Genomic DNA, 18,047 nt, shown 5'->3' with positions numbered 1-18,047 from the left:
GCCTCAGGAAAGGAACGGTGTTAATCTAATGTATATACATTGCGGCAATGAGCTGTAACTCCCCATCTGCACGAATGGTGAAAACTTAATGGATTCAATTAGCAGGGCTTCGGGAAAAGAGGACGGCACTAACCGTCTCACTCTACAAGAAGTGGACTGGATGGGGAAAATTCTGTTTTAAACACAAGGTCAGGCATGTACCGACGGCAGCATTTCTTTGCGGGAGGAGGGGTGCAGAGTCCAGGCGTTTATCACGTCAGTGTCTCGCTGTAACAAAGCGGTGGCAGCGAGAAGGAAGAGGCGGAGTCAGTCGCTTGGTGCTGGTAATCGTGGTGAGTAGCAGCGGCAGCGGTCTGAGTGTCTGCGGAACGGCAGCGCAGCCTCCCCATTGTGTTAGAGCGGAGCCTGTTTCACTGGCGCAGTCTACAAGCTGAGCGAAGGATATATTTAGAAGTCGGCTGTATGCCTCCTCCCAAGGATTTGGAGAGGCGGAGGTTGAAATAAGGTGGCGTGTTTCATCTGGCCATTTTACAGTTATCGGCTCATTTACCAGGTTTCAATGCCTGGGATTTGCTCTCTCGGCAAGTGGAGCCTGTTTTAGTTTCAGAATGTATGCCAGAGGTTGCTGGAGGTGATCCCGCCGTTAGCCCGGTCCCCCGGCCCATCCCATTGAGTTTGCCCCATTTTCCCTATCCCTGTTTCTTCCAGCTGAGGTTTCAGTCCCATCTTGGAATATTGGAAAAAAACACTTCTGTAAGAATATAAAAATACAAGCAACAAAATGGACGGATTGTCGAAAAGGAATGAGAAGTTGGAAGTGCCAGAGGAGGAAGAAGTCGATCCGAGAATTCAGGTAATTATTTTGTAAAATATTTATGTGTTTATGGATTTTCAGCTTTATACTGCACGGTAACATTGAAGCTGGTTTGAACGTTTGGCATAACAGTCGAATGATAAATTCAGATCGTTCAGGGTTGGGAACAATAGTTATAGATTCTATTAGTGTAATTTACCATTATCCCTCTCCCAGTGTTCTGTTCCTCAGCAAGTTTCCTGTATGATGATTTACAGTAAACGCAATGTTGCAACCTATGGTAAGACCATACTCTACTGCGTAGCAAACTCATTATAAGCCCCAGCATCACAGTGGACAGCAAGACCTGCAACACACGTATGGTAACCCCTTTTTATAATCTTCAACAAAGATCCCTGTATTGCTGATTTGCTGTAACCCAGAGTATTAATATCTAATACAAGACCAGTACCAGATGCATAGTAACCCCCACATAACCTGCGATGATCCCCAGGTTGTGATTCACAGTACACCCCAATATTACAATCTATAATAACACGTGTACTCAATAATAACCTTATTATAATCTAAAATAGGACCCTTGATATTATAATTTATAGTTAATTCCATTATTACAATATACAGAAAGACCCATTGTAGACCATATAGTAAGCTCCTTATAATCTACAGCGAGACTTTCATGTGGTTTACAGTTAATCAGTCTGTTGTAAGACTGATAGTATATGATAGAGACTGCTCCTTAATATAAGCTACATTAAGCTTCCCTATAAAATTATTTACAGTGAACCTGGATATTAAAACCTATATTGAAGTACAAAATAGTAAGCCATTATTATAATCTACAGTAAGGTCCCCCATTACAATCTACAGTAAACTCCTATATTACAGTTTATACTGTTTTATAGTGAAATGCTCTTATTATAACTACAGTAAAGTTCCTGTATTATTTGCTATAAAACATTATATGCTACAATGACTCATACTACCTTCATAGTTTCCTCCTATTATAATCTACAATAAGACCCTCTAGAATTTAAATGTATTGTAAGACCCTTACTGCAACATGTAGTAATCCTGTTATATAATTTCCAAAGACCCTTGTATTATTTACAGTAAACCTCAACATTACAATTTATAATAGGACACAAAGCAAAGGAGGATGGAAAATGTAACTCCTGCACTGCATAGAAATCGTCTTATAATCTATGCTAAGACCACCTCTATTATGATTTACGGTAAAGAAGTATATTACACTGGACAGGACTTGCTATATGTACTGTCAATCCAGAATACAATCTACAATAAAATCCCATGTATCATGATTTACAACCAGTACTTCAACCTAACATATTTCTAATAATCCATTTAGTAACACCAATTATGTTCTACTATAAGACATCATATTTTATGATTTACATTAAAGCCCATTGCGTTAAATTATAATTTACAGTATTAACACCTGTATAACAATCTACTGTACAACCCTCATTAATTTAATCCAGGAATCCTCCTACATATAGAAAGACCTCATTTTATACTGTACAGCAAAACCCTGCATTATAATCTGCAATAAGCATCATATTATTCCTGTACAATTCCCATTATTAGTTCACCTGTGTTATAATGTTCAGTAACCCTTGCACTATAACCTACAATGTTTTCCAGTGTTGTAATCCAAAGTATGACCTCCATAATTTTATTCAAAAATCTCCTGTATTATAATGTACAGTAGGGCTGCTTACATTATTCTACTGTAGGAGACCTGTATTCTCATCTACCGCAAGCAATTAGGAAGCCAAATGGTTGTTGACCTTTATTGCAAGAGGATATGAGTACCAGTATAGAGATGCCTTATTCCAATTATATAGGGTGTTGGTGACAGCACATTAGGAAAATTCTGTATAGGTCTGGTCTAAGATCCAGTGAAGGATATACTTGCAATGGAAACCACACAATGAAGGTTCAGCAGATCGATTTCTGGGTTAGTGAGTTTGTTTTGTGAGCAGTATTTAAGCAGATTGGGCTGATACTCTGAGGGTAGAAGAATTGAAATTAATCTCATGAAAACATAAAATTCTGATGGGCTTGATGGAGAAGATGAAGGAATGATGGTTCCCTTGCTTGGACTGTCTACAACCAGGGGTCACAGTCTCAAAATAAGGGGTCAACCATTAAAGACAGAAATGAGAAAGCTTTGGAATTCTCTACTCAAGAAGGTTGTGGAGGCTCAGTCACTGAGCATATACAAGACAGAGATTGATAGATTTTTAGATATTAAGGGAATCAAGGGATATGAGGTTTGCGCTAGAAAGTAGAACTGAAATAAAAGATCAGCCATGGTCTCATTGAACGACAGAGTGGATTCTATTTCTTATGTTCTTGTGTACAGCAAGGTCTCTGTGTTGTGATCTACAGTAAAATATATGCACGATGATGATGCTCCTGATATCATTACCTACATTAGAAATGGGATCTGACTGCCACTTCAGATTCGGTCATTTGCTGGAGTTGAGTTCTCTTTATTTATTCCATCAGGCCATATATTACTTTGCAAATGATAGAGGATTTATAGATTGTTTGATTTATAGATATTGCTATATCTGTTATTGTCCCCTCAATCAGCTGCCTGATTGTATTTGCCTATCTTTGTTAACCTGTTTTTTTGCTTCTTTCTATGTGTCATCTATTTAACTGCTTGAGTATCTGACTGCCTTTTTCAAAGCTTAACCCATTGTGCATGTGGATATCACTTTTCCTTCTCTTTGATTATATTTGAATTATAGACAATCTCCTGCAAGTCGCTGTACTTCATCGTTATCCAATTGAGGACCAAAGTAACATCACGTAGCTGTACCATCAATTTCTGTTTCAGTGTACCTTCAGTGCAATTCGTAGCAGAGTAGCTAGCAGAAAATGGCCCATTAAAAAGAAACTCATTCGAGTTTAGTTTGTTGTCATTGTCATATGTACAAGTACATGTATGACAGGTGCAATGAAAAACTTAGCATTTTTTTCATTACACCTATGTGCCAGTGATGCTATGTGCCTGTGATGCTGCTGCAAGTAAGTTTTTGTTTCATTGCACCTGTGCATATAACGATGACAACAACTAAATTCGACTTTGAGTTTCTTTTTAATGGGCCATTTTCTGCTTGCTACTCTGCTATGAGTTGCACTGGAAGTAAACTGCAACAGAAATTGATGATACAGCTACATGATATGTTACTTTAGTCCTCACTTGGATAACCATGAAGTACAGCAACTTGCAGGAGATTCTCTTTGATAGGTGGGTGGGGTAGCCTTTAATTGTTTCCTGAATTCAGAATACACATTCCTAATTTAAAAATAACCTCTCTTATGTAAGCAATGTGCATCTTGCAGTTTGGAGAGGATATCCATTATTTATAAGTGCTGTTTTGCTTTCAGGCATTTTTGTTTCCTTTGTGATTTTGCTCAGTGTTCTACATAGAGAACTTTAAGATGCTCTTAGTTTAAAAATCTGGAATTTAAAAGGCTGGTATTAGTAAATTATCATGTTTCCTATCAATGTAGGAGGCGGCCCTTTTGGCCACTTTGGTCTTTTCTCACTCACAGAGCAATTCCATTTTCCATTAATTTTCTCCTGTAATCTATTCTCCCTAAATTCCCATCAACTTCCCCCAGACTCTACAATTTGCCAATACACAAAGCACAATTTACAGTGGCAAATTAACCTATCCCCTTTGGGATGTGGGAGGAAGCTACAGTACCCAAGGGTACAGGAAGAAAATATAAGCTCCACACAGACAGCACTGGAGGTCAGGACTGAGACAGTGTTGCAGATGTGAAACAGCAGTTCTATTAGCTGTACCACTTAGTCTTGATGAAGGGTCTCAACCCAAAACATCGACTGTCCATTTCCCTCCATAGATGCTGCCTGACCCACTGAGTTCCTCCCAGCATTTTGTGTATTGCTCCAGATTTCCAGCATCTGCAGTCTCCTGTGTCTCCACTGAGCATAAAGATGTTGGCTTACCTTCACAGTGCAAATCAGAAATGAAAATAAAAAAAAACTGCAGCTGCTGGAAATCTGAAACAACAACAGAGTATGCTGGAAACATATTCTACATCTGGTCAGTCTACATCTGTGGCAAGAGAAACAGTCCCCTAGAAGATCAGAGTGGTCGTATATGTGTGGAGCCTCAGGAGATGGGGGAGGTCTTAAACAGTTTTTTTGCATCAGTATTTACTCAGGAAACTGGCATTGTGGATATGGAAGGAAGGGAAACAAGCACTAGTGTCATGGAACATATGGAGATTAAAAAGGAGGAGGTACTTGATGCTTTACAGCGAATAAAGGTAGATAAGTCCCCAGGGCCTGACAAGATATTTCCTCAGACCTTGAGAGAGACTAGTGTAGAAATTGCGGGGGCCCTGGCAGATATATTTAAAATGTCCTTAGCCACGGGTGCGGTGCCAGAGGACTGGAGGATAGCTCATGTTGTTCTGTTGTTTAAGAAAGGCTCGAAGAGTAAACCGGGTAATTACAGGCCAGTGAGCCTGACATCAGTAGTGGGTAAATTATTGGAAGGTGTTGTGAGAGATGGGACATATAAGTATTTGGACAGCCAAGGGTTGATTAAGGATAGTCAGCATGGCTTTGTGCGTGGTAGATCATGTTTAACGAATCTTGTGGAGTTTTTTGAGGAGGTCACTAAGAAAGTAGATGAAGGTAAGGCTGTGGATGTTGTCTACATGGACTTTAGTAAGGCCTTTGACAAGGTCCCACTTGGGAGATTAGTTCAGAAGGTTCAGTCAATGGGTATCCATGGAAAGGTTGTAAACTGGATTCGAAATTGGCTGAGTGGGAGAAGACAGAGAGTGATTGTGGATGGTTGTTTCTCAGATTGGAGGCCTGTGACTAGTGGTGTGCCTCAGGGATCTGTGTTGGGGCCATTGTTGTTTGTTGTATATATCAACGATCTAGACGATAATGTGGTAAATTGGATTAGTAAGTTTGCGGATGACACTAAGATTGGAGGTGTAGTGGACAGCGAGGAAGGCTTTCAAAGCTTGCAGGGGGATCTGGACCAAATGGAAAAATGGTCCAGAAAATGGCAGATGGAATTTAATGCAGACAAGTGTGAGGTGTTGCATTTTGGAAGGACAAATCAAGGGAGGACATACACAGTAAATGGTAGGGCGCTGAGGAGTGCGGAGGAACAAAGGGATCTGGTAGTTCAGATACATAATTCCTTGAAAGTAGATTCACAGGTAGACAGGGTTGTAAAAAAGGCTTTTGGCATCCTGGCATTTATAAATCAAAGTATTGAGTGTAGGAGTTGGAATGTTTTGGTGAGGTTGTATAAGTCATTGGTGAGACCAAATTTAGAATATTGTGTGCAGTTCTGGTCATCGAACTACAGGAAGGATGTCAGTAAGATTGAAAGAGTGCAGAGGAGATTTACAAGAATGTTGCCTGGTCTTCAGGAGTTGTGTTATAAGGAAAGATTGAGCATGTTAGGACTTTATTCCTTGGAGCGGAGAAGAATGAGGGGAGATATGATAAAGGTTTATAAAATGATGAGGGGCATAGACAGGGTTAATGCAAGTAGGCTCTTTCCACCTAGATTAGGAGAGATAAGTACGAGAGGACATGGCTTTAGGGTGAAAGGGGAAAGGTTTAGGGGGAACATTAGAGGGAACTTCTTCACTCAAAGAGTGGTGGGAGTGTGGAATGGGCTGCCATCTGATGTGGTAAATGCGGGCTCGCTCTTAACTTTTAAGAGTAAATTGGATAGATACGTGGACGAGAGAGGTCTGGAGGGGTATGGGCTGGGGGCAGGTAAATGGGACTAGCTGAATAATGTTTCGGCACAGACTAGAAGGGCCGAATGGCCTGTTTTCTGTGCTGTAGTTTTTCTATGGTTCTATGGACCCTTTGTCAGAACTGGGAAAGGGGAAAAAGTAGTTTTCAGTAAAAGGTGAAAGGACATGGACACCAACCACTTCCCATCTTATTGGACTTCCCTATGCAACCACAGGAGGGATCAACACCTTTTTGCCTCTTCCCTTCCCAACTTCTAGAGACCCAAACAGTTTTTCCAAGGGAAGCAGTGATTTACTTGCACATTGTGGACTGCATCCAGTGTTCACAATGTGGTCTTCTCTACCTTGGCAAAAACAAATGTCGATTCAGGGGTGACTGTGAACTTCTGGTTGCCTGCCACTTTAATTCCCCATCCCACTCCCACACTGACCTCTCTGTCTCTGGCCTCCAGCACTGCTAAGCACAAGCTTGAGGGACATCGCCTCACCTTGCATCTGGGTACGTTGCAACTTCTTAATTCAATATTGAACTCTCCAACTTTAAGTCACTCACTCTTTCTTTTTATCTGTATCAGAACTGGCCATTTCTGCCTGTCATTATTTAAGCTCAGTTTTTCATATTCTGTACTAAGAGTCTGGTCATGCTGAACATGTTCCACAGTCTTGCCATTAACAACATCACGCAAACAAAGAAGCTTAATGTGCTTGTAATTGCATCCATTAGCCCATCTGGACTTGCCCTGTCAGAGATATTCCCTTTGTTCTACCCATCCCTCCCCCATCCTTGGCACTGAAAAATAACTTGTTTTTCTGACAAAGGGTCCAGGACCTGAAATGTTAACTGTTTCTCGCTCCTCAGCTGCTCCCTGACCTGCTGAGTGTTTCCAGCATTTTCTGCTTTTAATTCGGCTCACTAACATACTTTAGGAGCATTGCCATCCTGACCTGATCTGGCCTGTGTGTGTCTTAAGTTTCACACTAAAAGAGATTGCTCTTAAATGCTCCCTGAGGTGTATTTTTTTTAATAGTGAGTGATTGGGTAGTGTTAATGTTCAAAGACAGCCTGGGTGTGCTTGGGCACAATCACTGAAAGTCAACGAAATTCACTTGCAATCACTATGATTACAGTCTGATCAAACAATCACTTCCCAATCTACATCAGAGAGAAGGTACCTGAGCCATATGGCTGACACCTAAAGGGTGTAACAGAAGGAAGAAATCACCTACCAATGTGGCTAAGGAACGAGACTGCTGAATGTTTAATCGTGCTTTTGGAGACAATGATCACACAGTTGTTGTTACAAAGTGGATTAAATTCAGTGTTTAAAACATTAAAATTAGTAAAACATTGATATTTTGTCACTTATTTAATTTACAAAACAACTGAAGCATGTTCAATATTTATTTTTAATTGTTACCTCTCAGATCCTTACAATTAAGTGGCATCATTTCAGAAAGCATAATTGCAGCCCAATACTTGATATTTTCTTGACGCTGCTAAGTTTTTTGGAATGTGTTGCCTTTTTGTGCAGAGACTGAATGAACTGAAAGTCTTGTGTTTCGAGATGAGGAAAAAACATTTTAAAATTTGATTGTCAACAGCTGAGGAATTAGGAAATGGGTTTTCATGTCTGGGAAACAAGACTGCAGATGGTGGAATCTGAAACAAGAACAAAACTGCTGGGAGGACTCTGCCAGTCAAGCAGCATCTGTGTAAAGAAGAACAGTTAATTTTTCAGATCCATATCTGGTTTTGTTATCTCACATGTGGCCCTTATCGTTCTATGTGAAATGAGCATTTGTACTGTTCCAGGAATAACATTCAGCAGATCATGTGGCACAAAAGGCCATTCTGCCTTTTTTTTACTAGTGCTGGCTCTTTGAAAGAACTGTTGATTGCAATGTGGGCCTGCTCTTTTTAATGCAATTTAGGGGCAGGCCCACATTCAGTCCCTCGAGCCTGTTGCACTATTCAGTTAGATTATAGCTGATCTACATCTTAGTCATCTTCGATCAGTGATCTTTAATACATTCACCTAACAAAATTGTATCACTTTGATGCAGTTGCTTGCTTTCCTATGTGATTTATTGTATTTCAGAAGAACTGTTTTCCCCGTACTGCAATGGTGTTGATCTGAATGTCATGTGTTTCTTTGCATTTCATACTACTTTTTTTGGATTTACCAAGCTTGTATAATGATTGTTCATCTGTTGTGTGGGATATCTTTGGAAGATGCATGCTCCTAGTTTATGCAAATTTGAATAGATCTGGCAGTGTTCCCGTTGTTGAACTTGACATTGCTCTGTAGCTTTTGTAAGAAACAATAGTTTTTGCTTTGCCATGAATAGTATGAATGGTTTTCTTTAGAGTTTGGATAAGTCTCTTCCACTGTAACGTTGATGGATGCCACCAAGGTGTGATTTTTGCAGTGTTCAAAACTAACGTTGCAAATTTCCTGAAGTGACTACTGTTGAACAGAGGTTCATTATCCTTCTTTTTCTCTTTGTAAACAGCTACAGTCTAAAGATGTAACTAAGCTTTAGGACAGTAGCTTTCATAGTCATAGAACTGTCAATTTTTACAGTAAGGAATCTTCTGTAATTGGCAACAATCACAAGCAAATGATTGCCAGAGGTAGACCTGCAAAATTAATTCTAAGTTAATCCATGGCCCTATGAGCAACACTATGATTTGTATCCCTTCCTATAGTTTCTTGATTCACTGGATATTTGTTGATTTTATGTTCAACCAAGTGGTCTGACTCTGGGATCCATTCCTACCCTATTTGCAATTGTATATTTTTCATGATTTCTTGATGGCCTCTGCAACCAGTGAATATAGTGCATTCTGTTAGTGACTATAGGATGACAGTGGCAGAGGGATGACCTTGTAGCAGAAGATCTGAAGTAGATGCAATTTTGAAGTCATTGCAAGCTTCATGCAAATCTTGCTGTCTATATGCTATATCATGAGAGGGTGCTATTTTTGTGATATGTTTCATTTTGGTGGCTGAATTGCTGTTGTATATAGTGAGAGCAACATCTTCATTGATAGTGTTCAATGTCATCATTATGGACATGAACTCAGTGCTCTCACCGCAAACCCTTCATTCTGAGACCTTTTATTTGCGATGCAGGGTCATTTGTGGGCATTGCACGTGATCTCTGCAATGTGAAGAGGTTCCACTATGTCGAACCTCAGAAGATTATCACAGTCTCCCGAGATTACAGGAGCGTTGACCTTATTGGATTTGAACGTTATTTGTTACGAAAATGTTCCTAGAACTCTCAAATGTATAGTACTATTGCAAGGGGATGTCTGACATTCAGAATCATAGAGTCATATAGCATGGAAACAGGTTCTTCAGCTCACAGTAATTTGTAATCTTTCTACATTATTCTATGGATGTGAAAATGACCTTGCTAATTCCAGCCTGGACAGTTTAATATTCCTTCCAAGGGCTCTCCATTGAAGTTGCTTTGATACAGTAGATATGATTAAATGATCTATACTCAAGATCAGAAATCTCACACTTTGCAGCCACATGCCTCTAGACACATGTAATATTGATTGGTTGTTTACCTTGCTTTTTGTTGCTTGTGGAACAGAACACTTGTTTGAACTTGTACCAGGTTCTGCTGTGCGGTGAAATATATATTCAGTACAGTTTTTGTTCCTATGTAGAAATTAATTGTAACTGATAATGTTCAATAAATATCAGAGTCCTTCTCCACTATTGTGTGACTGGAGTGATTTATTTTCTTTTGTTAATAATTTCAGATCTCATCCTTGCCCTTCAAATCAATGAAGCCACTTTTCCCTGCAAGGTGGGACCGAGGATGGTTCAGAATGGATAGGGTTAAGCATGGAGATGGCCATCTTAACAGTATGCTGATGTCTTCTCCTTAAACCATCCTTTGGGATCATAAGAACATGTAATAAATAGGAGCGGGGGAAACTATATGGTCCTTTGACCATGTTCTACCATTCATCAAGATCACAGCTGATCATTGCTGCACTAACGGAGTGCTGCCATGTCAGGTGATGTGCTCCATCCACACAGGGTCTCTATATGTTCTCAATGGATTGGCTTGAAATACTCAAAACCATCCCAAATGCTCTTTCTGCACTTCAGTGGTCATGGAGCAGATGTTCCCAGAAGTTGGTGGGGATGTTACATTTTTTAGAAGGTGGCCTTGAGCACATACTTGAATCTTTCCCTATTTTCTCCTAGTAATCGCTTCCTCTGACAGAGCTCCGAATAGAGTGCCTTTTTCAGGAGTCTGGTGTTAGGCATGTCAATGATGTGGGTTGCTCAATGAAACCAACAGATTGCATTTAGGGCCTCGATGTTGGCCTAGGAGAAGATGCCATAACATTTCCTCCACGCTGACAATCAACTTAGGCACACCTCAAGGATGCGTGCTTAGTCCACTGCCCTACTCTCTCTACACTCGTGACTGTGTGGCTAAGCACGGCTCAAACGCCATTTATAAATTTGCAGATGACGCCACCATTGTTGGTAAAATCTCAGATGGCAGGCATACAGGAGTGAGATAGATCAGCTGGTTGAGTGGTTTCACATCAACAACCTCACACTTGACCTCAACAAGACCATGGAATTGATTGTGGACTTCAGGACGGGGAAGTCGGGAGAACACGCACCAGTCCTCATTGAGGGGTCAGCGGTGGAAAGGGTGAGCAGCTTCAAGTTCCTGGGTGTCAAAATCTCCGAAGATCTATCCTGGGCCTAACACATTGATGCAATCATGAACAAGGCATGCCAGCTCTACTTTCATTAGGAATTTGAGGAGATTTGTTATGTCACCAAAGACTCTTGCAAATTTCTGTAGATGTACAGTGGACAGCATTCTGACTGGTTGCATCACAGCCTGGTATGGAGGCTCCAATGCGCAGGATCGCAAGAGGCTGCAGAGGGTTGTAGACTCAGCCAGCTCCATCACAGGCACAACCCTTCCCACCATCGAGGACATCTTCAAGAGGCGGTGCCTCAAGAAGGCGACATCCATTACTAAGGACCCTCACTATATGGGATGTGCTCTCTTCTCGTTATTACCGTCAGGGAGGAGGAACAGGAGCCTGAAGACTCACAGTCAACGATTCAGGAACAGCTTCTTCCCTTCCATCATTAGATTTCTGAATGGATCCATGAACACTACCTCATTATTCCTTTTTTTCCCTATCTATCTATCTATCTGTCTGTCTGTCTGTCTGTCTGTCTGTCTGTCTGTCTGTCTGTCTGTCTGTCTGTCTGTCTATCTGTCTATCTATCTATCTATCTATCTATCTATCTATCTATCTATCTATCTATCTATCTATCTATCTATCTATCTATCTATCTATCTATCTATCTATCTATCTATCTATCTGTCTATCTGTCTATCTGTCTATCTGTCTTTGCACTGTACTGCTGCCACAAAACAACAAATTTCATGAAATACAAGTCAGTGATAATAAAACTGATTCTCATTCCTCCCAGTGAATTTAGAGGATTCTGTGATGACAGCACAGGTTTGGTTGAAGTAAATCAGGTGCCAGTGTATCCATATTGCCACAGCTAAGATAGTAGGCGTTTTCAGAACTGTACATTGTCTTAAAGAAGTTGTTCACACAGAGTTCTTAAAAAGGAAATGTTCCAAACTAGCATAACAATAATATAACACAAAAATTCACTTGTTCATAGTTATCATTACTGAGATTAGCTCCTGTATATTTTAAGTAATTCTTGGTAATTTACTGAAAGATTTTGTTTCTTTTCATTTCTTCTTCCCTCCTATCCTTGATAATTTTTTACACACATGGTTTTTGTAGTCTCGTTTTTTAAATTTCACTTGTGTGTTGAACTGTTTGTGATCCATCTGTTCCATGTGGATCTCATCCTTAATCATCACACTCCACTCCAGAAACTTGAACCCAACATTTAGACTGTCATTTCAGTGAGCACTGAAGGAGCGCTGCCATATTTTGGATGAGATGTTAAACCAAGACTCATCTGTCTCCTAAGTTGATTGTAAAAGATTCCATGGAATAAGCGGGAGAGTTTTATTCACTGTCCAACACTTATACCTTAACCAATATTGCTGAAACAATTTTCTGGCCATTTACCTCTTTGCTATTTGTGGCACTTGGCTAAGTTGGTGGCTGTCTTTCCCCATGGTACAAGGCTACCCTTGAAAAATATTTAATCATTTGTGAAATAGCTAGGATGTTCAGAGGCTGTGAAAGCCACTTAAGTAAATGGAAGCAAGTGCTAAAATATAATAATTTAAAGCTATTGGGGCCAAGATTACTTTTTAAATGAGTTGGCATTTATGTTTAAGACTCCTGGAACTGGTCTAATGAGCAGAAGCCACAGATGCTGTGGCTAATAATTAATTATCACCTGATTTTGTTTTTGTTTACTGAGTCTTGCCAAAAATAGCAGTCTGGGTTCAAGTAAAAGGAAGTAGCAATCGGGCAATGTGTTGCAATCTTCAAATGTCTAATGGCCTAAATTTGGGGAAAATTACATTATGAATAAATTACAGAATGCAATTCCAATCTCTATATATCTGTGAAAAGGCTTTGCTACCTTGCATGTATTAAGGTGTACTTTTACCACTGTTTAAATTGTAATTCCAATTCCCACAGCATATAGTCCTCACTTTTAAACTATTTTTAAAACAAAACATCTGATCGTTGGCTTATTACCTCATTGCTGCTGTCACAGTTTAATACTTTTTTTATCTGCTACTTACCTTTGTGTCCCACTTACAAAGTGCCATTGATAGATTACTGCATGGTGAGTGGAGGTCAGGTTGTAGGCTTTCAATGCAAAGCTCCCTTGTTTTTGATTATAGATTATGTTGTACAGCAAAAACATAACTCACTAGTGGAACTAGAACATTTTGCACCTTTGCACAATGTTCATTTGAGGGCATCAGTGACTGATGTGTTTTAACCTTGGAGAAATCGTGATATGTTCCACGTTAATTAAACCATCTGTAAGAAAATAATACACAATTCCAAAAGAAAATTAAATGGTTTAGCTATTTACTCATCTCTCTATTTTTGCAGTTGAAGAATTGGGTTAATATTTTACTACCTTATTTAATTATCTAGGTAGGAACTTTTATTAAAATACAGAGATATTGAGGTAAGTTGGTTGCATAATTAAATGGTGTATAATTAAATACAATGGCTCTAATCTTATTACTTTTGATGAGAGGGATACAATTTCTCACAGTGAAAGGGATGAAGGAACAACCAGAAGGAGAGACAGGCGCATTCTGTTTGTTCCTTGTTTCTTTGGTTATTCATTTTGGAAGCATTAGGAAGTTGTGGTGTAATATGTATCAAATGAACCAGCGCATTGTACGAGCAGCTGTACATCTGAAAAGTATTAACATTCCAAAATTCGTTTTCATTTTCTTTCAACTTTGTCAATTTGAAATATTGTATTTACAAAACCACAAGAAGCAGTGGTCAAATCCTGAAGCTGAAATCTTTCCTCCTACAGCTACAGCTTTGCACTCCACCCAAACTCCCATGCAGAAGATGGGGAACAGTCCTGTAAAGTGAGTCAGTTACTGGAAGCCAATAAGATAGACCGCAGAGGGAAATGTTAATGGCCATGCACCAATAGCTCCAACTGCAGTGCATTTGGTGGAATCTGAGGAATGTGCTCCTGAGTGGCACATCAATTATCTTAATTCAAATAAATCTCTGCTCCTAAAATTCTGTGAGTAATTTAATTTTAACGACAGTGGACTGGGTTTCCCAGGGTTTGGAAAATCTGGACAAGTAAAGTTGTCAAATCCAGAAAAAGGAGTTATTTTTATTGCAGGTTGTGGGTTAACAGGAGGCCAAAAAGCAGACATTCTGGTATAATCCACTCACCTACACTCATCCTCATCAACAATGTTCTAATGGGCCAAGCAGCCACACACAATCTGACAACTCCTCTACCAGGCAAATTGCCCCACATGACCTGGCAGAGTGCCTCCTCTCCTGACCCTGACCACTGTGATCTGGCCTTCCCATCTCATTTTATCTGGCAGAAACTGTGACTTTAACTTGCAAGTGGTTTCATTACTAGCCATCAGAAAGCCATTTCTGGAACCTTCCTAACCTTTTTTATCTGCATGTTTGAAACTTTTTGGTCTAAAATTTCTGTAGCATAGCTCAATGTTTATTGATTTCTTTGGTCCACCACTGAATTTTATCAAAATGGTGCATGGGCAGTGTGCTTCCAGAGGTTTGTTCCATGTCCTCTGTGTGTCTGCTGTGTAGATGCTGAGGATATGTATTGAGATCATGTAAATTGGTTTATTATTGTCACATGTACTGAGGTACAGTGAAAAATTTTGCATGCCATCCATACAGATCATTTCATTACAACAGTCCATTGAGGTAATACAAGGGAAAACAGTAACAGAATGCAGAATAGTGTTACAGTTACAGAGAAAGTGTAGTGCAGGCAGACCATAAGGTCCAAGGCCATAATGAGGTATATTGTGAGGTCAAGAGTCTTATTTCATCATACTCGGGGACTGTTCAATAGTCTTATAGCAGTGGGATAGAAGTTTCCTTGAGCCTGGTGGTATGTGCTTTCAGACTTTTGTATTTTCTGCCCGATGGGAGGGGAGAGAAGAGAGAATGTCGGAGTGGGTGGGGTCTATGATTATGTTGGCTTCTTCACCAAGGCAGTGGGAAGTGTAGACAGAGTCCCTGGAGTGGAGGCTGGTTTCTGTGATGTGCTGAGCTGTGTCCACAACTCTCTGCAGTTTCTTGCAGTCACGGGCAGAGCAGTTGCCGTACTGAATAGGATGAATAGCATGCATCCAGTGTGCATATGAAGCCTATGAGCAGTATTGGCCACTCAAGGCTCTGGAGGCCTTGCATGGAGGGTTGAAGCTCTGCTCCTTTTGTGTTAATTATGGGGTTTAAATTTAGCTGGTCAGCTACCAGGCAGTTTGAAGCAACTGTTGCCTTTTAATGAGGTCCTGCATTAAGTAATTTTCTTAATATCTGCTTCCACCTCTTTCCAAACTGCTGCTGATACCTATCTGGCCACCTGATTTGCCTGACCCCTAATTGCATGTCCAACTAATCCTGTCTCTGATTATACCCTTTGGCTCAGGATCCTATCTTTAATCAAACCCTAGACCACCTATCCTATTTCTGACACCGTACCCCCTAACTTGAAGTTCCCAGACCTTCTCCTCCACCAACCTTTCTAACTCCCTAAACTAGTGACATCTCTAACCCCCCCCCCCCCCCCCCCACCACTAACCTGACTCTAGTTCACTCTCCCTGTTCTTCTATTCACTTTTCTCCCTGAGGTCTGCAGTGTAACTACTTTCTTGTCTAATTCCACAGTATTGGAAGAAAGAACTTGAAACATACAAGACCTGTTCTTTAGAATTTTGTTGGCACAAAACTGGCTCAGGCTCACATCTTCTCGATGCAGACATACTTTAACTTGCCTTTATGGGAATTATAAAATTTCTTGCCCCATGTTGCAAATTTTGAGGGACAAAGAATAATCCTGAATTTGTAATTTCCTTCACCAGGCTGCTCAGGCACAACAGATTGTGACTGAGTTTGAATCCATTCCATGATCTACTAAGTTCTGCAAATGCTACAGCTAACACATGGGTCCCACTGCTTATGTGGGGTGTTTTCTCTATTTCTGGCAAGGAAATATCAAGAATATGGAATTCTTGCCAAATTTAATGACAGGATTTCATTATCATTCCTTAATGCCTGGCAGATGGCCAGAACTAGATTAGAATATGTGAGGTGGCTATTGCTTCCCTCTGCTGGATGTGGGAGTCCAACAAGAATCTGCTTTGTCAGTTAACCATGCACAATGGTTGCAGTTTGGCATAAGCTTTTTTGTCAGTTGGTAACAGGGCACCGTGGAGCTTGATCAAACACCACAGCATCTCATGGCCCCCAGGAGCCAGTGCTCCACTCTGAGGTGACAACTGGTACTGGTCGGTAGAAGATACAAGTAATGGAATGGTAGAAAGGCACAGCAAGCACCACAAAAGCAGCACCATAATTAGGACTGAACCATGTTTTCGGTACCTTGAGGATTAATAGTGCTTGCAAAAAGTCATGTGTTTGATTACTATTCCAAAAATCTGTGTACGTAATCTAATCTCATGTTTCAGCATTGTGCTAAGTGCTTGCACTGTTTTTTGGGGTGAGACAGACGTTAAAATGAGTTGTATTAGATTCCACTGGTAACATTTTAAAAAGCGGCAGATTTTTTTCTCAGTGTCTTGGCCAATATCTATTTACAACCAATGGACAAAATCAAATTATTTGGTCATAAGTTCATTGAAGGTTATGGGATCTCATGATATACAAAGGCTGCTTCCTCTGTTGCAACAATGTTCTTCAGAAATATTTAGTTGGATGTGAAGTGCTTCAGGGACCTGAGGTATCTTATAAATACAAATTTATTTCTTTGTTGATGAAAAACATTTTTGTTTGTAAACTATACATCAGGCTGTTTGTGGGTAATCAGTCCACCTAAACGAGTGCCCATGGCAGTTTAATAGAACAATTTGCAGGAAGATTAGACTGTGTTAGTACTGTCTGTTTTTGTCCTTTGAAGTTACTTGTACTGCTTGTCTCGATTTTTGTTCTCCAAATAAAGAGCAGAACTTTGTTGCCAACTTTTGATGCCTTCTCTTGTGATCGGCTCTTTATGGAGTATAACTCCTTTGGGATTCTGGATTCCACCATTTACTGCATGTTGTTTCATACTTCTGTCAGTCTTGTATTAAAGATTCTTCATTAGAAACACAATATTCCAAAATTTTCCTTAATTCAAATGTTATCTAGAACATAGAACATAGAGCACTAAAGCACAGTACAGGCCCTTCGGCCCACAATGTTGTACCGACATTTTATCCTGCTCTAAGACCTATCTAACCCCTCCGTCCCACATAGCCCCCTATTTTTCTTATGCAAGTTATCTAACAATTCAATTTTTACAAACTCTGGATTCTCACTTAGCTGCATTTACATTTACCATTCAGATTATTAACTAATTCCATTTTTTTAGTGCTGCCTTAACAAGTGAAAGTTGCTTTAGTTGAATGGGGCTGCAATGTTGAATTTAAGCCTGCCTATTTTTAATGGCATGATTTTTAAAAAAAAATAACACTCGGTGATAGAATCTTGGTAGGAATAACCGTTTGGGTTATGGACTTTTTATTTACAATAGAAGTTGAGAGAATGATGAATCGGTAGTTCAGTTGCTGTAATTACTTCTGCTAACTTTGTTTCTGTATGGTATTACAGTTTATACAATGACTAATGTTAGACCAGTGTTATGATTTGTACAATGACTAATATTAGGCCAGTGGATCATAGTAACAATGTTTCCCGGTAAGATTCAAAGTG

At 39.9% G+C, this 18,047-nt stretch overlaps 1 protein-coding gene across 3 annotated transcripts in view; it reads left to right on the top strand.

The window, feature by feature from the left end:
- Nucleotides 1-205: 205 nt before the first annotated feature.
- sh3bp5b (SH3-domain binding protein 5b (BTK-associated)) overlaps nucleotides 206-18,047 on the top strand; it is a 52,641-nt gene continuing 34,799 nt past the window's right edge. Inside the window, exons 1-2 of one of the 3 annotated variants that reach the window (XM_052015539.1) lie at nucleotides 206-332; nucleotides 709-853. In XM_052015539.1, the coding sequence (XP_051871499.1) occupies nucleotides 782-853 (72 nt within the window). In that variant the 5' untranslated portion in view covers nucleotides 206-332; nucleotides 709-781. Of the gene's footprint in view, nucleotides 854-18,047 lie in introns of all 3 variants that reach the window. The other 2 variants (XM_052015540.1, XM_052015538.1) reach the window with 2 other exon arrangements.

The sequence above is a fragment of the Pristis pectinata genome, chromosome 5 (assembly GCF_009764475.1).
Source record: "Pristis pectinata isolate sPriPec2 chromosome 5, sPriPec2.1.pri, whole genome shotgun sequence".
Lineage (NCBI taxonomy): Eukaryota > Metazoa > Chordata > Chondrichthyes > Rhinopristiformes > Pristidae > Pristis > Pristis pectinata.
The sequence above is the reverse complement of the archived record's forward strand: the minus strand, read 5'-3'. Positions and strand labels throughout refer to the sequence as shown.